General features: G+C 50.1%; 1 protein-coding gene across 6 annotated transcripts in view; it reads right to left on the reverse strand.

The window, feature by feature from the left end:
• The window catches only part of MLXIPL (MLX interacting protein like), a 35,971-nt gene extending 12,731 nt beyond the window's left edge, over nt 1–23,240 (reverse strand). For 4 of the 6 annotated variants that reach the window (XM_053555876.1, XM_053555873.1, XM_053555875.1 and 1 more), the window contains exons 1-2: nt 6,650–7,741; nt 2,827–2,933 (exon numbers count right to left, since the gene is read on the reverse strand). In XM_053555876.1, coding sequence (XP_053411851.1) covers nt 2,827–2,933; nt 6,650–7,041 — 499 coding nt within the window. In that variant the 5' untranslated portion in view covers nt 7,042–7,741. Of the gene's footprint in view, nt 1–2,826; nt 2,934–6,649; nt 7,742–22,929 lie in introns of those variants that run through there. The other 2 variants (XM_053555874.1, XM_053555878.1) reach the window with 2 other exon arrangements.
• Between the last annotated feature and the right edge of the window lie 543 nt (nt 23,241–23,783).

Below are 23,783 nucleotides of genomic sequence, written 5' to 3' on the forward strand. Positions count from 1 at the left end.
AAGGAGCCTGCAGTCCTTCCCTCTGCTGCAGCCCACCTTTAAACCTTTGGTGTGTAGGAAGGGGAGGGCTTGACATTTGTTATATACCAGCCATGCGCTGCTGCTACTATCACACTAATAATCCACCCAGCTGTTCACCTTCAGGGGGCCCTTCTGTGCACCAGGCTCTGTGCTAACATATAGTTGATCCCATTGAAAGCTCACAGTGAACCTCAGAAACAAGACTTATCATTGTTTTCATTTTACAGCTGAGCAAGCTTTGGCTCTAGGAGGCTGAAGACTTACTTCCCCCAAGGCCACACAATTGGGGTATGCTAGGGCTTTGACTCAAACCCAGCTGTCTGACTCAGAATCTGGTGTCCTTTGAGCAATTTGTACAATAGCTGGAGACCAGTATGTCTGAGAGAAGAGCATCAAGCCTCCACCATTATCAGAAATTCCTTTTGCAGAGTGAAGGATTTGTGTCCCATCCAGCTTTGGGAAGAAAGTGGAAGTGGGAAATCTTGGGGTAGGGGAGACTGATTACCCCTGGCTTACCAGGTTCCTGGTTTGGGGCTAGGGCCTGTCATGCAAGTTCTCAGAAATGGCAGATTCTGAATGGCATTTTTGTCAGAGAAAAGAAAAGAAAAGAAAAAAAGAAAAGAAAAGAAAAGAAGCAGAGACCCAGACAGGGCATCCAAAAAGCATGTACCTTCCACTTCCCTGAAAACCTCAGCCACTGCCCTGTTGAATGACCTGCCTGTTCTCAAGAAAGGACTGGAAGCCAGTGGGAGCAGAAAAGGAGCAGAGTTGGACAGCCCCAGTCTTCCAGTCACCCCAGCTCTGCTCTTTTTTATGCTCTGTGAAACAAACAAGTCACTCATCTTCTGAACCTCATATTTTTGGGGGATAATAATGTCTATCTCCCAGGGTAGCTAAAGCCTTAAATAAGATGATTTATTAAAGTGTCTGGCATGTAGATGAATGGAAACCAGAAAACACTCCCTGTCTTTACTTGGATGGAATGGCACTATTTTTAGACACATGCATCCAGAGCACAGAGACTACTGCATGTGGTCCCTCCTAGGTTGTGCTCCCAGCTCAGCATAGCCTTTTTGTTTTACAGTTTTTTGAGACAGGTGTGCCTCATGTGGTGGCTCATGCCTGTAATCCTAGCACTCTGGGAGGATGAGGCAGGCCGATCCCTTGAGCTCAGGAATTCCAGAGCAGCCTAAGCAAGAGTGAGACCCCATCTCTACTAAAAATATAAAAACTAGGCAGGCATTGTGGTGGGCACCTGTAGTTTCATCTACTCGGGAGGCTGAGGCATGAGGATCACTTATACTTAAGACTTTGAGGTTGCTGTGAGCTATGATGACGCCATGGCACTCAACCCCAGGGTTGAGTGAGACTCTGTCTCAAAAAAGAAATTAAAGTTTTGACACAGGGTTTCACTCTGTCACCCAGTGCAGTGGTGTGATCATAGCTCACTGAAGCCATCAACTCCTGGACTCAAATAGTTCTCCTGCCTAAGCCTCTCAAGTAGCAGGCACTAGATGTAGGTACCACTACTCCCGACAAATTTTTTTTTTTGGTAGAGATGGAGTCTTGCTGTGTTGCTTAGACTGGTTTCAAACTCCTGGCCTCAAGCAATCCTCCCTCTTTGGCCCTCCAAAGTGCTGGGACTACGGGCATGAGCCACTATGCCCAGCCCAGGTCAGCCTTTGATCCTATAGCAGGACCTCACTGGGCTGTACAAGGTCTCAATAAAGGGCTGACTGGTCCAAGTCCTCTCAGTTTCTACTGCCCTGCCATAGCAGGTGGGGGCCAGGACATAGGGTATCTCTGAATGACTGTTACCTCCTTAAGGGTACATCATTTATTGTACACCAGTTTAATGCCAGGCCCTTTCATACCTGTTTTCCCCCTACCAAACATGAAAAGTAGGACTATTGGCTTTTTTTTTTTTTCTAAGATGGAATCTTATTTTGTTGGTAGAGTGCCATGCATCATAGCTCACAGTAACCTCAAACTCTTGGGCTCGAGGGATCCCCTAGCCTTAGCCTCCCGAGTAGCTGGGACTACAGGTGTCTGCCACAACAGCTGGCTATTTTTAGAGACAGAGTCTCACTCTTGCTCAGGCTGGTCTTGAAATCATGAGCTCAATCGATCTGCCTGCCTTGGCCTCCCAGAGTGCTAGGATTATAGGCATGAGCCACTGTGTCAGGCTATTGGCTTATTTTATAGATAAGGTTACAAGTTCAGAGAGCTTAGGCAACTAGGCTGAAGTCACTTAGCCAGGAAGGGGAAGAGATAGGGTAGGAAACTAGCTCTGGGTAACCCTAAGGCTAGAGTCTCTTCCATATACTACACAGCTTCTCTGGCCACAGTGGGCATCTGCTGGGTGTTGAATGAAAGGCTGGTGGGGACTCATGTAGGATCCTCAGTTTCTCCATTTACCAAGCGATGCACCCGGCCCTGATGGTGTCTAATGCCCCCGTTTATTCTGTCATTTGAGGCATCTGGCTACACAAATGAATGCAGAATGGGCTTTGAACTGTCCCCTAAATCTCAGTCTACCTTAGTGCTTCTGAAGGTAGCCTCTGCTTTGCCCAGTGGAAACACTCTGCTATGGTCACAGGGGAAGCACCCTTGGGACACATTCCCCAAACCCTCTGGGGATCAGAATCTGGTATGGGGGGTGGGTCTGATCTCCCAAAAGACTAGAAGCACTCTGCTGGTGCTGACCCTAAGGGTCCCGGGGGTTTTCCTGGGCAGCCCCTTTGCAGAGCCCTCTGGCTGGGGGGAGGCACCTCCTGGCTGGGGAGGCCCGTGGTGCCCACTCACACTGGATATACCAGGCCCTCCAGATGGCGTTGTTGAGGCGGATCTTGTCTCGGCAGAGCAGCTTGAGGCCTTTGAAATTCTTCCACTTGGGTGAAACCAGCTTGCCACTGTCAGGGGGAGAGGGCTGGATTAGGACAGGGGTAGAATAAGTGGAAGGTGGGGGGAGGAGGATTCTACATTCTTATGCACTAGGCGTTCCACTATGGTTGGTATTTGAGGGACCCCTCAAATCTGGCCCCTTAATCTAACCTGCCTAAAATTCCTACCCAGAGAGTCAGATCTTTAAAATACCCTTCCAGACCCCACCCGGGGCCCTGTGTTCTCTGGAGAGACCTGCTTGTTAATCTACTACTAGAGTTGAAGGAGGCTGGAACCTGTTTATCAGCTCCATCCTGTGAATAACAGCATCCAGCAGCCTCACAGGCATGTCCTGTGGGCTGGTTGGGGAGAGTTCTCAGAGCTATTTCTTTCTTTTTTTTTAAATTAATTATTATTTTTTGTTATTGTTGCAGTTTTGGCCAGGGTCGGGTTCGAACTTGCCACCCTTGGTATATGGGACTGGTGCCCTACCCCCTGAGCCACAGGCACCACCCTTTCAGAGCTATTTCTTACTTAAAGAGAGTAAGAAATGACCTTCTTGAGGGTCAAGAGGAGAAAGAGACCTGCCCAGGGTCACAAGGCAGGGACTCACCCAGATCCCTTTAGGCTCAGGAGAGGCACAGGGATGGATATGTTTGCCTGGATGGAGAGGGAGCCTCTTGACAGGTGGTGGTGTCAGAGCCCTTTTGAGGTCTGCCCCATCCAGAATCCCAGGATGGTGATCTGGACTCAGTTGGAAAATATGCCCTTCGCAGGGATACATGGAAGACAATGAACCCTCAGGGCCCAAAGAAAGACAGCTAGCGTGGGGAGTGGGAGGGAGTGGAGAGCCAGCACCCTACCCCAATCCTAGTGATCCATCACATTCACAGGGTGGAGGGTGCTACTAGGCATAGGACAAGTCAGTTGCCTCTGGGAAGCTTACTCAGGAGAGGTCATAGACATTCAGAGCTTAGATCCCTGCTGGTCTCTCCTCTCCCTCCTCATCATTTACAACCGGGGTTGTTACAAGTCCTCTCTGGCCCACCCTCCCTACCCCTTGCTCAGATGAGAAGGCTGAGGACCCAAGACTTAGTCTTTCAGAAAGCCAGGCCTGCTTGTTTCAGGGGTCTCTCCCTTATCCCGGGAGTGAGAGGTGGGTGGGTGGCAGTCTGGCTCCTCAGCCCCTCTCTGTGCAGCCCTTTGGGTGCATTGGTCATTGGACCCCTTCTCCTCTCTGGTCTCCAAGTTCCTGTGTTTGCTTTGGGGTGGGGTTAAGGGACTGCTATCCAGGGGACAACAGGCCTCATTACCCAAACAGGGTACAAAGCCCAGCGCTCTGGCCCACTGGCTGGTCCCTTCCCTCCTGGAGTTAGATAAACACCATCTGTCTGGTAGGGAGACATGGGGTGGGGGTAGGGGAGATTCTGATACCTCCTGGGCCAGCTTCTTTTGGGTGGGGGAGTGGGAGACTTCTGAGTTTGTTGCCCCTGCCTGTATCCCAGCAACCTCCCAGCCTATTCTGTCTACCTAGTGTCCAACCCCCAACCTGCCTGCCTTCCCTCTCCTCCTCCCTTGAAGTTATGATATTATGGTCCAGGGAGGTCTGGGGGAGATGAGAAGGTGAGAATATCCAAGCCCAGCAGGAAAGAATTTGGGGCTGTGAGGAGAGGGTCCCAGCCTAGAGGAGCAAAAAGCCCCAGGTCAGGGTTCAAGAACTTCTTACCATGAACAGAAAAATCTGAAACTCTTGGGGATGGGGTGGGAAAAATCTTAGAACTCCTAATTCAGCTCCCCACCCCCACCTCGCAGGAATTACCTTTAGAGCACCCCTAACAGGGTAATATTTGCTTCCCCACATCCCTGAGGCCACTCTTTCTAGCCAACTCTAGCCATGAACCAGTGAACAAGGAACAAGTGCTTTCTTCAAGCCTCCAGAACCTGCCCCCCTGGGGCTTCCACCCACAGAACCACAGAACATGTCCTCCTAGAAAAGTCCCCCCTCTGCCCACATTGCCCTGGAGGGTAAAAGCCAGCCATGTTCTCCCACTGCCTTCTGGACCCTTTACATGCTGGCCCCTTCCTATCTAGTCACTCCCCTGGGACATTCGGTTCCAAAATCCTCTCCCTTCCAGTAATCCCTATAATTGGGAGTCTTTGAAGGCTAAAACACTGTCCCAGTCTGAGACTTGTGTTTTCCTCTATCAAATGGGGACGTGCAAAAGCTGCTCTGGTATGGTGCCCTCCTCCCACACCCTCCAGCCCTGGTGCTTAGGCTGATACCCAGGACAGGCCAGAGATTTAATATTCTGGGTGTTTGGGAAGAAAACACAGCCCTCTCCACCCCAGCTGTCCCTAACTGGGGTTACATCAGTCAGCCTCTTAGGGGAGCAGCTCTTGGGTGTGTTCTGCCCCTTATATTGCCTCCTCCCCAGAACCTCCCTTTATGGTCATCCTTGGTCTGGGGTGGAAGTGAGCCAGCCCAAGCAAAATGGTGTGTAACATATAGCAGGAAGCCAACACTGGGAAAGGGTGGAAGGCCCTAAGGAGGAAGGGTGCCTGCATCCTGTGTACCGGGACCTTAGATGCCCTGTCCCCAGAAGTCTCGTGATGTGGCGGGGGCGGAGAGGGACAGAAGAGACGGGAATTTGAACTTTCCACATGGGTCTGGAGCCCTGGACGATCAGGTTGCAACATGACCTGGGCCCGGGGCCAGAGCATGTGGGCCAAGGTTACTCTGTCTCCAGCCAATGGGGTCGCAGCTTGGCGGCCGCGGCTGGGGGTAGCAACACTCCCTAACGATCTCCACCCCAGCTCCCGCTCCTCTTTAGGCTACAGGTGGCGGTCTCTATCAAGCGGTTCTCAGAAGGGGAGGAGACGGCTGTGGAAGGAGAGGGATATTTACTCAGAGAAAAGATCAAGGCCGGCGGATCTCCCTTTCTCCCCTACAGTTTTCGGTTGATAATTTATCCTGGTGCGCTCCGGGGAACTTTGCTCCAGGGCACTGGGCCAGGACTCAGGTTCGCGCACTCCTCGGAAACGCGGGCGGGGAGCGGAAGCCAGGCGCACGACGTGTTAAGCAGGGGTCTCAATTTGCTTTGAGCACTCAGCCTAGCACAGGCGACCCAGGCAGGTGAGCCCAGGCCTCCTGTGCACGCGTCCCACGCGGCCTGTAACACCCCCTGCCGGGTCGTGGAACCCCGGAACCCCGTCGAGCTGCGCCTCTTAGAGCCAGCCTGAGGCACCCTCCTTCCACCACCCTTGACCTATTCGTGTCCCGGCACTTGGGAGGAGAATGCGCAGCCAAAGGCGCAGGGTGCAGAAATAGACTGGGTCTGGGCCGGGGCTGCTATAGGAGAGAGCCCAGGTGGTCAGGTGGAGCAGTACCGGGGTCAGTGGAGGGTGCGAAGGGGTGGGAATAGTCTAGGGTCCCCGCAACGCAAGGTACGTCTGGCATTTCGGAGTGGGGAGGTACAGAGCAGCCAGGACCATAGCGAGGGCCCAATGTGGACCTAGGGAGGTCGGGGTGGAGGGCAGGCGGTCTGCCTGGGGATGAAGTAATGGTGGTGAGGAATAGGAAACAGAAGGTTCGCAGGTCTGTCGAAAGCCAGTGGGCTCGGCCGAGGTCAAAGAACACTCGGGGCTAGGGGAAGGTGTCCAGGCTCGGGGTGAGAGGGGAGGTTTGGAGCCCCAGAGCACAGTCCCAACGAGAGCCGAGGCCGTCGGGCCCCAGAGCCGCCCTCACCTGTAGGCCAGGCTCAAGCACTCGAAGAGGCGAGTGAGTGTGGGGTCGATGCTGCGTGGCCCGAAGTCGGCGAGACCCCCTGGCCCCTCCTGGTCGCGCCGACGGGTGAGCAAGTCGCTGTGCGGCGACGACACCATAAAGTGACCGCTGTGGATGACCTGCGAGCGGAGCAGCCCGCCCGCGCTGCGCCGGAGATTCGGGTCCTCCGAGTCTGTGTCGGAGTCTGAGTCCGAGTCCGGGCTCGGGGCGATCCGCGGGACCTGTAAGCCGGTGGCCAGGCCAGCCAGCGCCCCAGCCATGGCTATCGCTGCCTTCCCTTGCCTGGGCTCCGCCGCCAGGCCAGAACCGCGCGTGTGAAGCGCGGCCTTATTAACATAGCCACGCCCAGTCATCGCGGTAGGTCGTTCGAGTGGGCGTGGCTTAGGCGCGGAGAAGCGGGGCTAGGTGAAAGGAGCTGCTCTTATTTCGCCCAAAGGGGTCTCGAGAAGGGAGGACGATCGCACCTGAGCCTAAGAGTACCTCAGTGCTTGGGATTCATGTTTTCAGGGGTGTCCTTCTATAATACCTGAGATCATCCTCTCACCTCACCTAACTAGTACGCCCCTACACTGCCTAATCTCAGCCCTTCTCAGTCCTCCACGCAACTGGAAGCCCCTACCTCTCTCTGGGGGCCTTAGTGGTGAAGATGAGGCAATGCTCCTAAAGGGCATGTTCCCAGGACATTGTTGGCACCTCTAGTTACGCTATGATCTATGTACACTATAGCTGCACAGAGAGGCTCAAGGGCTACATGAGTGTGAATCTTGCAAGGCCAGTGGGACTCTTACCAGTGCTAATGGGTGTCTGGCAAGGTGGAGCCTCCACCACCCTCCTCTGGACCAGCCCCAGGCCAGCGTCTGCCTAGGAGCTCTGGGCCCCTACTCTCCCTGACCCTGAGGTCCAGCTTTTGTTCCTGCTTCTGAAGGCCAATTTCTCACCCTGAGGACAGAAACCAGGCTGAGGCATTCATGTCTGTCACCTCATTGGACCCCTTAACAATCCATAAAGGTGGGATTCTGAGGGGGGATGGAGGGAGGCTCATAGGAGCAAAAAACATACCCAGGTATCTCAGATGGGCAGCAACAAAGCCTGATCTAGAAGATTTCCAGACTTCCCTCCAGGGCTGCCCCTAGTGGGTGGATGGTGGGAGGGGACAGGGAAGGGCTGAAGGCAAATATTAACCCCCCTTGGCTTCCAGCCCTGTGTCCTACATGTGGTCACATGAGGGAAAGGGGAGGTGGTCAGCTGTGTGTTGTAGCCTTGGAAAAGGTTCACACATAACACTCTTTTCTAGCCCTGGTAGGGTCACACAGTCTTCAGGATCACAATTAATAGTGCCTGAGGATTCCAGCAACTGGTGAGGGAATGAAGTGATTACTGGAGGTGGCGCATAGGCTGGCCCTTTCACCCACCTCCCTACCAGTCACCTCACATTCTTGGAGGTTCTCCAGTCCTCCCTGATATCCTCTACAGGAAGTGCATCCTCCCTGCCCGTCTCTGCCAGATTGCTCAGGTGGAGGTGGAAGATCCAATGCCCACCCCAGTCTACCTCCTCTGGAGGGGCTCTGCCCCACTTCAGAGAGCCATCTCAAGAGGCCTTTTTGGGATCCTGGGCACAGACTGACAGGGTGATATTTACCCCTGTGTGCCTGACTGGCTTCTTCCCCTACCTCTCTGTGGGCCCTTGAGGCAAGACTGTCCCCTAGAGTCTCTGAATCCCTACAGTGGGCACCCACAGACCTGGGGAATGTTTAGGGAAAGGAGCATGATGCTAAGAGGAACCACTGGGCTTTGTGGGAGATGGGGTAGGAAGCAGGAACTCCTCCCCCCCTCTCTTTTGGAGGCCCTGGCTTAGGTGGAGATCTGAAATGATCCCTGTTCTACTACTAATTCCATAAATAACCCTAGGTAATGTCTTACTGGGGATCTGTCCCTCCATCTGCAAAATGGGGAGACTGAATCCAGTGATCTCTTAGGGTCCTGCTGCCTTGGAAGCAAGTCTCTGCTATCGGCATTCTCAGATCACCCCACCTTGCTCTTCCCTCAGCCACCAGTCTCCAGGAGAAAATCCATGGTTCTCTCCTGCAGTTCCAGAGACTTTCCCCAAGAACTAGATCTGATTAGGGTGGGAGGATTATGAGTGAATTCTCTCCCTCAGCCCACACCATCATTTGCCCCTCAGTAGGCATCTGCCTTTCCACTCAGGGCCTAACAACACCTTTGGAGGTATAAGCACTGAAAAGACAAGCCCTGCTCCTGCAATTCAATACAACACTACAGAGTACAACAAATGTGAGGATGCCCACAAATTCCGATCTCTCCTGTGATGGCATGACACAGCAGTTCAGGGTCCCTTGCTTAGAAGACAACATAGCCTTGGTACAAGTTGGCCTGCCTTACCCTCTCCCCTGCTTTTCTCATTTGGCCTGTATTACCTACAACCCAGGTTTATAGCCTCTCTATAATCAAGTCTGTTCATAGTCCATGGAGGTGTAGGACAAGGTCCTGATGTGGGTGTGAAGACCTGGCTGTCTCCAGGGATCCCATCTGACACCATACCCTCCCTTCCTCGAAGTTCTGGGTTTTAGGATTCACTCATTTTTTTTTTTTTTTTTTTGAGACAGGATCTTGCTCTGTTGCCCAGGCTGGAAGGCAGTGGGTGGCATGATCATAGCTCCCTGCTGCCTCCAACTCAAGTGATCCTCCTGCCTCAGCCTCCCCAGTAGCTAGAACTACAGGTGCGCAGCTTACCCATCTTTAAGTGCTACCTCCAACACTTTCTCCAAGTTCTACAGGTTAATATCTCTGAGCTTCCACAACCCTTGTTCTAATACGAACTCTAATTTCATTCTGCTTAGTGTTTACAGTAAGTGGTACACATACCTTTCTTTCCCACTAGATGGTAAATTTCCTGAAAGCAAGAATTATATCTTATTTTTCTCTGTAGCCCATGCAAATAAGTACTTGCTGAATGAATAACTTTATAGGACATCTATCTACTAGATACACTCTCTCCATCCTTTTGTCCATCCTACCCATCCATCTAGACCAGGCATCCTCAAACTTTTTAAACAGGGGGCCAATTCACTGTCCCTCAGAGCGTTGGAGGGCCGGACTATAGTTTAAAAAAAAATTATGAACAAATTCCTATGCACACTGCACATATCTTATTTTGAAGTAAAAAAACAAAACGGGAACAAATACAATCACACGGCCTCATGTGGCCCACGGGCTGCAGTTTGAAGACCGCTGGTCTAGACACATAGAAAAAATGTATTAAGTACATATCATATGCCTGGCCCAGTGCTAGGTATTTAATTTTTACTTTTACAAAAGTTAAAAGGATATAGAGAAGGAAATATTTGGCATTTTTAATATCCATAGAGAAGGACAGCACCTGTGGCTCAGCAAGTAGGGCTCCGGTCCCATATAATTAGGGTAGCAGGTTCAAACTCGGTCCCAGCCAAACTGCAACAACAAAAAAAAATAGCTAGGCATTGTGGTGGGCGCCTGTAGTCTCAGCTACTCAGGAGACTGAGGCAAGAGAATCGCCTAAGTCCAAGAGCTGGAGGTTGCTGTGAGCTGTGATGTCACAGCACTCTACTGAGGCCAACAGAGTGAGACTCTGTCTCTAAAAAACAAACAAAAAAAATATATATATATATATTAAGAGATAGATGATTAGTAATTGCCAGAAGTTGGTGGTGCGGAAATGGGGAGTGACTGATAATGGGTATGGAGTGATAAAAATGTTTTGGAATTAGATGTAGTGATGGTTGCACAACTATGAATATACTGAGCACCACAGAAAAGAGTAAATTTTCTATGTTCATTATATTCAATTAAAAAATAGCACATTTATATTTTATTCTAACTATGTAGTTATGTTAGTGTTTTCATCACCATTTTAAGAAGGGGACACTGAAGTTCTGAGAAGTGAAGTGATCCAGAGGATTTTAGTAAGAGTAAGCTTTAAAAGTTAATGTTTATGGAGCACTTACCACCTACCAGGTTCATGGACTCTCTACAACAGTGTCATGATTTTTTTTTTTTGAGACAGAGCCTCAAGTTATCACCCTGGGTAGAGTGCTGTAGTATCACAGCTCACAGCAACCTCCAACTCCTGGGCTCAAGCGATTCTCCTGCCCCTGCCTCCCAAGTAGCTGTGACTACAGGTGCCCACCACAATGCCTGGCTATTTTTTGGTTGCAGCCATCATTGTTGTTTGGTGGACCCGGGCTGGATTCGAACCCACCAGCTCAGGTGTATGTGGCTGGCACCTTAGCCACTTGAGCCACAGGTGCCAAGCCAACAGTCTTATGATTTTAAAACCATTTTGTAGAAAAGAAAACGAGCTTTGGGCTGGGTGTGGAAACCAAGGTGGGTGGATTTCTTGAGCTCAAGAGTTCGAAGCCAGACTGAGCAAGACCCAGACCCTATCTATCTTAAAAAATAGAAAAAAGAAAAAAAAACTAATTGGGTGTTGTGGCAGGTGTCTGTGGTCCCAGCTACCAGGGAGGCTGAGGCAAGAGAATTGCTTGAGCCCAAGAGTTTGAGGTTGCTGTGAGCTATGACACCATAGCACTCTACTCTGTCTCAAAAAGAAAAAGAAAGAAAGAAAGAAAGAAAAGAAAGAAAGAAAGAAAAGAAAGAAAGAAAGAAAGAAAGAAAGAAAGAAAGAAAGAAAGAAAGAAAGAAAGAAAGAAAGAAAGAAAGAAAGAAAAGAAAGAACGGAAGGAAGGAAGGAAGGAAACAGGCTTTGTTGAAGGTCCCATGGTAAGAAGAGAAAACTGGGGTTCAAATGCAGGCAATCTGATGCCAGCCTGTTCCACAAGTACCCATCTTCTCAAACTAAAAGGACTAGCGATTGTTCAGGAGGGTGTGGTATGAGCAGAACCTCAGCCATTGTTACTGCCAGTATAACTCAGCTTAATCAATTGCTTGGGGAAAGTATTTGGCAATGTCTACTACAGCTAAGTATCCACATACTTTATGACCCAGGAATTCCACAGAAATGTGTGCATGCATGCACCAAAAAATAAGACTATTTGTGGCAGCATTATTCTTCTTGCCCAATACTGGAAATAACCCAAATGTCAATCAACAGGTGAATGGATAAATGCATTACAGTATAGTCACACTATGGAATATTAGTACAACAATGAGAATGAATGTTCTACACCTGAATGCAACCATATGGATGGATCTCACTGATAACATGTTGAGCAAAAGACTCCTGGCAGTGCCCTTGGCTCAGTGGGTAGGGCGTCAGCCACATACACCAAGGCTGGCGGGTTCGAACCTGGCCTGGGTCAGCTAAAGCAACGATGACAATTGCAACAACAATAACAACAACAACAACAAAATAGCCAGATGTTGTGGCAGGCGCCTATGGTCCCAGCTACTTGGGAGGCTGAGGCAAGAGAATTGCTTAAGCCCAAGAGTTTGAGGTCGCTGTGAGCTGTGATGCCACGGCACTCTACCGAGGGTGACATAGTGAGACTTTGTCTCAAATAAAAAAAAAAAAAAGGACTCCTGACATAGAAGTGTATATGCTAAAAGATTTCATCTATGGAAGGGTCCAAAACAGACTCATGGTTGTAATGTTAGGAGACAGGGTTGCACTTGGCCTTGGGTTAACTAGAAAGAATCAAGAAGGGAGCTAGCTGCATGCTGCTAGTAGTTTGTTTCTTTATCTGGGTTCAGGTTACATGGGTATGTTCTCCATGAAAATTCATTGAACTGTATACTTACATTCTCACAAAATGCCTGGTGGTGTGCACTGCCATCCTAGTGCAGGTCCAGGGCCCAGCCCTGTTCCCTTCCTTGCCCACCCCTTGCTCCTGTGTGCCTCAGTCTGACAGCCTGAGATTGACAGTGCCTTAAACAGCCTGACACCTAAAAGTCAGGAACATGACCTCTGCCTCTTCTCACCAGCCTGTCAGCTCCTATTGTCAGGCTAGATATTCAAGAAGCATCACTGAATATCTCTTGGCTGGGGGTGTATTGGGCATCTTGGTGCTGAAGAAAGGAGGTGGTGGATCAAGGCCAGGGGAGGGCTTGGGGAGCAGGGAGATACTTGAGTGAATTGAAGAAGTAAAGAATGGAAAACAGACAGGTGTGAGAAAGAGGAGTCTTAGCTGTGTCTCTAATTGGCAGCAAGTTGGGAAGTCACTTTCCCTGTGTGGGTCTCCATCTGTAAAATGGGTGAATAAATCATGTAGAAAACAATTGATAATAATGAATATGTTCAAATGAAGAGGTTCTCGTATCAAAAGCATCCAATTGTTCTATCAAAAAATATGGAGCTCAACATATTAAGAACCAAAAAACCTACTGTCCTTAGTAAGAAAGAAACACACTTTACTTTTATAGGCTTTCTGCTTTTATATTTATGTTTAGTGATACTATAGGTGGCAATCTTATTGCTCACACATTTTTAAATTATGAAAATACCAAGTCAAAAGAAAAAGTCCTGTGTAGACTACCTAGTCCCTTTTGAGAACCACTGATTTTTGTGCTCTGAGATTGTGACAATGAAGGAGGGAAAGGAAGAAGAGAGGAAAAGGAGGAAGCAGGCAGGCTAGAGACCAAGAGAGCATTTCCAGCCCTTTGTCCATCCATCCATCATCTGCCCATTTGTCCATTTTGTTATCTACTTATTCATCCATTCATCCTCTAACAGGCAATCAGTCAACTCTCTGTTCATCTACCTGTCTGATCTGTCAATCTATCCATCTGTCCAATTCTTCTTCCATCTGTACCCATCCATCCATCTCTACCTGGTCAATCTGTCCATCTATCCTTCCTTGTATATATCTACCTAACTTTCCATCTAGTCATCTAACTATCCAGTCAAATATCCACTCATCTGCCCAGCACACACATCAACTGCCTACTGGTTATCAGGCCCTCTATTAAGCTAGAGGTGGGGCCTGCTCGGATGTTTGCTTTAATAATATGACTCCTGCCTCCAGGCAGCTCAGCATGCAGAATGAGGCATGCCCACCTGCCTTCAGAGAGAAGAAATAGTGCAGGATTGTGGAAGTTCAGCAGATGGAGAGCTGACTTGCAGCCTAGGGGTCAGGGAAGGTTCTCTATAAGAAAGCATGCTTGAGGGCGGCATGTGGCTCAGTGGGTAGGGCGCTGGCCCCATATACCGAGGGTGGCGGGTTCAAGCCCGGCCCCGGCCAGCTAAAACAGCAGTGACAACTGCAACAAAAATAGCCAGGCGGGGCGGCGCCTGTGGCTCAAGGAGTAGGGCACTGGTCCCATATGCCGGAGGTGGTGGGTTCAAACCCAGCCCTGGCCAAAAACCACAAAAAAAAAAAAAAAAAAAAAAAGCCAGGCATTGTGGTGGGTACCTGTAGTCCCAGCTACTCGGGAGGCTGAGGCAGGAGAATCGCCTAAGCCCAAGAGTTGGAGGTTGCTGTGAGCTGTAATGCTACGGCACTCTACCGAGGACGACAAAGTGAGACTCTGTCATAAAATAAAATAAAATAAAATAAAGAAAGTGTGCTTGAGGTGGGTCTCAAAAGGCAAAGTAGGAATTAGACATGCCAAGAAGGGAGAAGGGTTATGGTAGGGAAAAGCTGGAGCACAAGCAGGGGCTGCGAAACTGGAGGGGTGAGCCATTCAACTGGCAAGGGTGGCATCAGTGTGCCAGCAGCCCACATAGCTGCTTTGCTCCCTTTACCCTGGCTCCTTTGGGGCCACGCACAGGCAGCCACCCCCAGCCCTGTCCCTAAGCCCGGCTCCAGTGGGCCCAGAGGTATCTGTACCAGTGCTACTCCGAGAGTGGCCTTGGGCCACTGCCAAGCTGTGGGTCCCCTCACTGGTTTGCAACAAGATAAACACATAAATTGAGAGTGTTTAGAAGCACATCAATTTAATAGAGTAACTTTGTGTCTGTCAAATATGATAATAAAATACTGGTCTTAAAATTTGTATATTTCCTTCACTTTAATTTTTCTAGTAATTAATTTTCTATTGTGGTTTGCATACACGTAAGTCCACGGCAGATGAAAAATAAAAAAGCAGAAGGAACTTCACTAAGATAGTTTGAAGAGAACTGATGTGCACGATGGCTCACACCTACATGTTCAATGCCAATGTAGCTTCATGGTCCTTATCTTGTGTCCCTGTGAGCTGGGCAGGGCAGGGACTATGGTCCCCATTTTATAGGGTTACTAGCCCAAGATTCTCACAGATGGCAGATGGCAGGGCTGAGATTTGAATCCAGGGTTGTTCCACATCGGACACCAGACCGCACATCAGACTGCTCCCTCTGAGCTCCTGCCATGGGTTAGGCTGAGCTGGGATTGGGGTAGGGAGGGCACAAGAAAGAAAGAGAGAAGTAATTGGAGGAAGAACACCAAATAGGGTGGCAACTGGGGTCCAGGGACCATCTTTTGTCCTAAGGACAGGAAGACTAACTGAGGAGGATAGCCCATGGGTCACTCTGGGCTTCCTCAGATGGCCCTAGAAGAGCCAGGCCAGGCCCCGGGGATCTCTGTTTGGAAACACGCAGGGAATAGGCAGGGGTCCTCAAACTTTTTTTTTTTTTTTTGTAGAGACAGAGGCTCACTTTATGGCCCTCCGTAGAGTGCCGTGGCCTCACACAGCTCACAGCAACCTCCAACTCTTGGGCTTAGGCGATTCTCCTGCCTCAGCCTCCCGAGTAGCTGGACTACAGGCGCCCGCCACAATGCCCGGCTATTTTTTGGTTGCAGTTCAGCAGGGGCCGGGTTTGAACCCGTCACCCTCGGTATATGGGGCCGGCGCCTTACCGACTGAGCCACAGGCACCGCCCCCTCAAACTTTTTAAACAGGGGGCCAGTTCACTGTCCCTCAGACCGTTGGAGGGCCGAACTGTAGATAAAAAAAAAACAAACTATGAACAAATATCTATGCACACTGCACATATCTTATTTTGAAGTAAAAAAACAAAACGGGAACAAATACAATCATACTGCTGCATATGGCCTGTGGGCCGTAGTTTAAGGACCCCTGAACAGGCCCATCCCACTTCAATCCTTCTCCATCTTCCTTCCCTGTCTCCTTCTGCCAACACCCCTCACTCCCAATAGCCAGTCAAGCTCCCTGTGGCCAAGGCCTTGTCCCATCCAAAGCCTGCCCAAAGCTCAGACAACAAAACCACCAACCCCTGCCTGGCCTTTGTAGTAACTATGGCACCTTCAGACACCTATTCCCATTCTGTCTTTGGGTGAAACTAGATGAACAGGGGTTTCCATCACCCCATGTCAATCATGAGGGAACAGGCAAGACACTAGCTACTCTGGAGGCTGAGGCAGGATGATTGCTTGAGTCCTGGAGCTTGAAGTTGCAATGAGCTATGATCATGCCACTGCAGTCCAGTCTAGGCAACAGAGTGAACTCTTGTCTCTTAAAAAATGCCATTATAACTAAAAAAAAAAAAAAAGAGTTATTAGTGATATGTGAAGAGTAAAAATTGAGTAAAATTTTACATTTGAGTAAAAATTACTATTATTATTTATAACTATATGTTACATAAATAATTATATATAATTATTTGATAAAAATAATAATTATTGTTATTTTTGAGACTGATTCTCATTCTGCTGCCCAGGCTAGAGTGCTGTGGCATCATAGCTTACAGCAACCTTAAATTCCTGGGCTCAGGAGATCCTCTTGTGTCAGCCTCCTGAATAGCTGGGACTACAGGTGCCTGACACAATGTCTGGCTAGTTTTTCTTTTTTAGTAGAGAAGTGGGGTCTTGCTTTTGCTCAGGCTCATCTTGAACTCCTAAGTGTAAACAATCCACCCGCCTCAGCCTCCCAACGTGCTAGGATTATAGGCCTGAGCCACTATGCTTGGCCGTTAGTAAAAATTATTAACAATGGGGTGGCACCTGTGGCTCAGTGGGTAGAGTGCTGGCCCCATATACCGAGAGTGGCGGGTTCAAACCTGGCCCCAGCCAAACTGCAACAAAAAAATAGCTGGTCATTCTGCCGGGTGCCTGTAGTCCCAGCTACTAGGGAGGCTGAGGCAAGAGAATCGCCTAAGCCCAAGAGTTGGAAGTTGCTGTGAGCTGTGATGTTACAGCACTCTACTGAGAGTGATAAAGTGAGACTCTGTCTCTAAAAAAATAAAAATAAAAATAAATATATATATATTATTAACAATAAAGATTCACAGATGAACAGAAAAGAAAAGTCTGGATATATAGGCACCAAACTATGACGTTAGTGGTGTTTGTGGGGGAAGGAGTGGAATAAGGGAGACTTCACTTTATCAATTTCTATAAATTTTGATGTTGTATAACACCTGTGTATTGCTTTTGAAATCAAGAAGAAAACCCTAAAAGAGAGAGAGAGAAAGGGAAAGAAAGAGAGAAAGAGAAAGGAAGGAAGGGAAGGAGGAAGGAAAGAAAATCAGAGGATGCACTAGAGTAGATGATGGCAGGAGAACCCTCCCCCTCTTTTTGAGGATCCCAAAGTCCAGAAATTAACGTTTTCCAAGCAATAGGAAAAGGCTCCTTTTTTCACTGGCCAGACCAGAATCTGCCTACAAGCAGGCACAAGGCACAGTCTCCCATCTCAACTGGTCTGCCATTCATATTCTCATTCTATGGGGTCCAAAGATTCCTCCCCAAACCCCTTCATTTAGGGTTTTTTAATGGAGGTTCCATTACATAGATAAGATTGATTAAATCATTAGCCATTGGTGATTGAACTCCATCTCTAAAGCGCTCCCCCTCCCCAAAGGTCAGTGTATGGGGTTGAAAGTCTTTCCATGAAAGACATTTTGTCTAAGATATAAGACTAAGGAATCTGACTTATTAAGGACCAGACTCTAATGAGACTGTGGGTCACCTTGGGCAAGCCACTTGCCCTCCCTGGGGCTCAGGTGTCCATCCCATAACACGAGCAGAAGCCGCCCAGCCTCTTGGGTATGTTGCAAAGAGCCAAGGGAGTGAATGTGCAACCAGCATCACAGCAGTGCAGGGCATGAGGGTGAACCTAGAGGTGATGTTTCACCAAGACAAACCCTTGTGCCAAGAGTCTGTCCGTCTGTAAAAATGCTAGTGGCCACTGTATATATACATACCAGTGAACAGTGTTTACTCACACTTCCGACACCACATGTGTGGTATCTTTTCCAACATCACCTTTCCAACTCTCCAACACTGGTTGGGTGTCCTGCAATTCAATTTAATTCTGACACTGTCTACCTAGGGTTGGCATCTGATCTCATAATCAAGGGCTTGGTCATACAAGACTGCCTCCACTTTGGATGCTAGTTACAAGTCCTAGGTTCCCGCTTGTACTTCTGACTGACCAATTATACATCAGGGTTCCCACGATTTCCTCCTCAGTTTCAGTAATTTGTTAGAATGACTCACAGAACTCAGTGAAACACTTTACTCACATTTACCAGCTTATCATAACGGCTTCAACTAGGAACAGTTGAAGGGAAGAAATACACAAGACAAAGTATGGGGGTGGTGCACAGAGCTTCCATGCCCTCTCCATAAGCACCACCCTCCTAGCACCAACCCTGAAGCTCCCCAAACCCCTTCATTTAGGGTTTTTTAATGGAGGTTCCATCACATAGATAAGATTGATTAAATCGTTAGCCATTGGTGATTGAACTCCATCTCTAAAGGGCTCCCCTCCCCAAAGGTCAGTGTATGGGGTTGAAAGGTTCCAACCCTTCAATCATGCTTTGGTCTTTCTGGGGTCCAACTCCCATTCTGAAACAATCTAGGAGCCTCCAGCCACCAGTCATCTTATTAGCATGCAAGACACTCATTACTCTGGAGATACCCAAGGTTGTAGGATCTGTGTGCCAGAAACCAGAGACAAAGACCAAAATACATTTCCCATTGTACCACCACCAAGTATCCCAGTTGGTTGCCAGGCCCTGTATATTGGTTATTGAGTCTATCAACACACTCAACCACCCTATCACACACTGAATGCAGCACACCAAGGCTAGAGCATGGTTCTCAACCTTCTTAATGTCACAACTCTTTAATACAGTTCCTCATGTTGTGGTGACCCCCAACCATAAAATTATTTTCGTTGCTACTTCATAACTATAGTTTTGCTACTGTTATGAATCGTAATGTAAATATCCGATATGCAGGATATATTTAGGCAACCCCTGTGAAAGAGTTGTTCGACCCCCCACAAAGGGATCGCAACCCACAGGTTGAGAACCACCATGGTAGAGAGATTAGGATTGTCACCCAGGGTACATAGTTAATGAGTAGTATATCCCAGATTTGAATCCAGTTGTGTCTGATGGCATTCACTGGCTGCTTGGAGGAACTGAAAACTGACCTGTCCTTCTGACCGCTTTCAAAAATATCGTAAGTCAGGTGGCTCAGCGCCTGTAGCTTAGTAGCTAGGGTGTCAGCCACATACACTGGAGCTGGTGGGTTCGAATCCAGCCCAGGCCTGCCAAACAACAATGACAAATACAACCAAAAAAAAAAAAAAAAAAGCCAGGCGTTGCAGTAGGAACCTATAGTCCCAGCTACTTGGGAGGCTGAGGCAAGTGAATTGCTTAAGCCCAAGAGTTTGAGGTTGCTGTGAGTTATGACGTCATGGTACTCTACCGTGGGCAACATAGTGAGATTTGTCTCAAAAAATATATATCATAAGTCAGGTTAGTCTACTCAAGACTGAGTTAAACAGGGGGTATTAGGACAGAGCAGAGGAGCTGACACATACTACGTAATAGGCACCTCGTGAATATTCGCTGAGTCGAGGAAGGTAAATCCATACCCCTAAGCTCTTGGGGAGAGGATGTGAGGATTAGGGTCTCACCAACTGTTCAGAACTCATACCTGTTACTTAGGAATTTTGGGATGTCAGACCAGAACAGGCCATGAAAGTCAGCAGGGACTATAGGCCTTGAGTTACTCAGAAGGGGAAACTGGGATTCAGACCACTCAGCAGGTCATGTCAGTGACCAAGCCAGGTCTTCTGCCTCCCAGCTTTGCACCACTGGAGTCTCATGAGAAAGAGCCAGAAGAAAAAGAACAGGTGCCACTGTGTCAGTGTGTCCATTTTATAGATGAGGAAACAGAGCCAGTGAGCAGATGTGTTCAGCAGTGCAGTCTCCTTTTTGGGGCCTGGATGGCATTTTTGGCCACCCTAATATGCAGGGTAAGGTCTGTGTGTAGGTGCTGAGAGTCAGTTCTGGGAGAGTAAAGGCAGTGCCTTAGAAGAGTAGGGTGGTTATCAGGGCTGCCTCCACCCTGACCCTGGGGGGATGGGAGTTGGGGGTCAGACTCAGCCACATAGAAGATTGTCAGACACAGTCTCCAAGGATTTGTGACAAGATATGGGGGCAGGGAATGGCCTGTGGTGCTCAGACTTGCCCCTACTGCGTGATCTTGGGCTCCTCTCTGAGTGTGATCCTACAAAGGAAATGAATGGTGAAATGGGCTTAGAGCACTGTTTTTCTCATCTTTGAAGTATGTTTGGTAATGCGATGTTATGTTTACCTTATGCTAGAGGTTGTTGTGAAGATGTGAGGGTCAGTGGTACATGTTAAGTGTGGATTTCCTTCTCCTTTCTCTTCCTCCCCTACCCCCACCCTTTCTTCCTTCCTTCTTTCCTGGTCAACACCTCTGAGTATGGTATTAAAGAAGCAGGAGCTATAGGAAACAGAAGATGGAGTGACAACCTCCACCAGTGGACTCAGGGATGGAAAAAGGCTTCTCAAAACATCACAGCAGGTGACAGCTTCTGCTCTGCCCAGAACCCCCTGAGCTTACCAGCCCCTACCAGTCTCATTAGGGCATCAGGCCCCTGGACTGATGGGGAAAGAGGACCTCAGGAGGCATATCCCTCAGCCAGAGTCTCTCTGTGGATGAAGCGAGTGTGGGGTGAGAACTGGTGTTATTCCCAGAGTTAATCAGCAGGGAGAGGCCCCAGGATTCTGGGCAGGGCAGAAGCTGATGACTCCTATTTATTGGTGCCAGGACCTGCCCTAGGAATATTCTGTTCCTTCCTGTCCTGTTGGGGGCCCTCTTCTCCAAGGTCGACTTAGCCAGCCTCAAAGAGGAAAGACAGACACTGAGCAGTCTTGCCCCTGAGTCTCAGGAGCAAGAAAGATGTGTGGAGAAGGGGATGAGGAGGGTGGGGTGAGCACTGGCCCTGTGGATGCCCCTGAGCTGACCGGGAAGGCCAGTGGGCAGCCAACACAGCCCTCTCTGTGTGCTTGTCCCTGAATCCAGAGCACATGCTCACCCTTGGCTGCTTTCAGACCTCTTCCCAATCCTGCCCCATAGTCCAGGCAAGCTTGTTTAGCCCCAGGTTACAGATAGGCAGAGTAAAGCCCAGAGGAGGTCAGGGTTTGCCAACGTCACTAGGGTAAATCAGAGGCAACTGCAGGAGCAGAAACCAGAGCCTTGGTGTCAGGTTGCCTGGGTTTGAATATCAGCCCTGAATATCAGCCAGGCTGTGTGACCTTGAGCCAGTGCCTTGATTTCTCTAGGCCTCTGTTTCCTCATCTATAAAGTGGAGACAATATCCTTTCTATCTCTGGTTATCAGGAAGAAGGAAACAGCACCAGAAAAGCCCCCACACAGTGCTTGACTTGCAGCAGATGCTCAGCAACTTTCCATTCCTCCTTCTCCCACCCAAACAGCTACCCTGAGCCCAAGCAGACCCCCTTTCTCCTCCCTTCTCTGCCTTGTATTCAAAGCCAAACCCGTTCTTTGGCCCTGACCAGAGAGTGAGAACTGCACTAATGAGGGCAGCTCCCAGCCCCCAGCAGTCCCAGCAGATGTGTGAGCTTGACTTTACCCACTCAGGGGTGGCAGCAGAGCTGAGGGACATCCCCAGGAAGGCATCTGTCTGTAGGGAGTAGGGCCTCTGGGAAGATGCGCCCACAGGAGCACAGACTCTCCCACCTCCATGCTTCTGTCCCACTCAACAGTTTGCCAAAGCTCTTATGACCACCCTCCCCCTCAATTTACAAATGTCCCCTCCACCCGTGACACACACACACACACACACAGGCCAGATAGCTTTAGTCACAGGATTCTAAAATCCCTGGCTCTCAAGTGCCCACCCACCTAGTCCCTAGCCTAAGCCTTGACCCTGATTCAGCCATGGGGGGAGATCAGAAGGTGACCCTCTCAAGAGAGGGCCAATCCTGCTTGCCACAGCTCAGCCCCTCAGCTGGAATCCCCCACCCCTCACTTTCCCTCCCCCTGAAGCTGGAGAGCTTTCCTAGGTCGGCCTGAGATTTCCAGACCCCTATTCTGAGCCTTTCCCTGGACTGGGAGTCTGGGTAGGGGATTGGCAGGCCCAGTGCTCAGAATGAGAGGAATTCTTGAACAAGATGGAGGCCTGGGCTAGATCTCTGGCTCCACCTACCACCTGACTCAGATGACCCTGTAACATCATCACTCCTGTGAAGGACCAGAGGAACCTTGGTTGGAGTAGGCTGCTCTGTCCCCCCAAACATCCTGGTATCCCATTTTATTCTGTCCCTATCTCCCTATGAGGGGCCCAGGGACAATAAGTCTTTCCATGTCATAGACAAAGCCAAGCTCAAAGAAGGGAATTAACATGCCCAAGGTCATACAGCCAGACACAGACAAGAACCCAAAGCCCCCAATCCCAGGAGGGGGCAGGGAAGCTGGGAGCTGGAAGAGCCCTGGACTTGCCTGGCTGGACCAGTGGGAGTGCCCAGTGCCACTTCTCTGGCCCTTACCTGTTCACTAAAAGCCTGATGGCTAGGAATCCCAAACCCCACCCTGCTATCTGGCTTCTCCTTGCCCAGCCAGGGGAGCTTTGGGTCCTTGTCCTGATCGTATGGCTGACCTGGTCTCAGCTTCTCCAATGGCACTTACACCTGTCCAGGCCAAGAAGTGCCGAGGGAGGAAAGCCCTCCCTCCTACCTCCCTGAGTCAACTCCACAGAGAGCTTCTCAGAGCACAATTCAAACCCAGCCCAGCCAATGGGACCCAGGAGGCAGCCAGAACCTGTGTACACCTCCCCACATGCTCCGGAAAGGCAAGCAGGATGAACTCCTAATTCTCCATCCTGAGTGCCCTGGGGTATGAGCTGAGCATACACAAGCCTAAACTCGTTGAGCCCAGCTGAGCCATAGCAGTGCCCTGTCCAGCTAGGGAGACAGGTGGGAAGACTAAGGTCCAGCTCAGAGGAGGATCCGATTCCCTTTGGACGAGGCACCTGTACCTCTTTGTTGAGGGGCTCCAGCCACTCACCCGGACTCCCAGCGATTTGCCGGTGGTGTGGGCGCGGCCAGGGCCCGGGTGGGGCCACCGCGTCCCAGCAGGCGGTGGGCTCTGGCGGGATGCTCCAGGCAGGTCTGGAGCCTTCTCCGCGTGGGCGGCAGAGGGCTCTGTGCGCCGCCGCGGGCCGGGCTTTTAGCCACGGGTGTGGACCCGGCATTGCCCGCCCCGCTCCGCGGTGTCCTTTGCCCCTTGATCTGGTGCCTCCTTCTCTCCTTAGCACGTGGATGGCAGCCGCTCAGCCGGCTGGAGGCCTGTGGGGAGGCCATGGCCCGGGCCATGGGCTCAGGCGTCTGCCAATCCCCGCGTGCCACTGGCTCATGCCCGCTCACCTTTAACCCCCCTCTCCCCGCCGGCTTGGTACCTGGCCCCCAAACCGCGGGCTGGGGCTGAGAAGGGAGGAGTCACTGGTGTGGGGCTGAGGCACAGGTGGGCAGAAGAAGACGCTGGGAGGGGCCTGCAAACCTCCCCAGGGTTCCAGCCCTTCTTGGGACCTCCTCCTAGGCCTTAAGTACCCTCCCGCTCAACCTCATCCCAGGCTCACCCAACCCCGTTTGTTCCTTGGGATGCCAGGTCCATCCAGCCCCTCAGAGTCCCTTCTCCCCAGCCTATCCCTGCTCCTGACTTCCCATCCCTGTCACGGAACCCCTTTCCCATTCTGAGAACCCTCTCCATCCTCCACCCCTTCCCCATTCCACTCCCTTCCCCAACTCCTCTTTCTGACTTCCTTTCCTTCCCAGAGTCCCTGCCTCCTCCACTTTCTCCTCTCCCTGCCTGGTGTCCTGAGCTCCTGTACTCCACCTCATCTCTGGTCCCTGAGGCTCCTC

Source organism: Nycticebus coucang, chromosome 12, assembly GCF_027406575.1.
Source record: "Nycticebus coucang isolate mNycCou1 chromosome 12, mNycCou1.pri, whole genome shotgun sequence".
Lineage (NCBI taxonomy): Eukaryota > Metazoa > Chordata > Mammalia > Primates > Lorisidae > Nycticebus > Nycticebus coucang.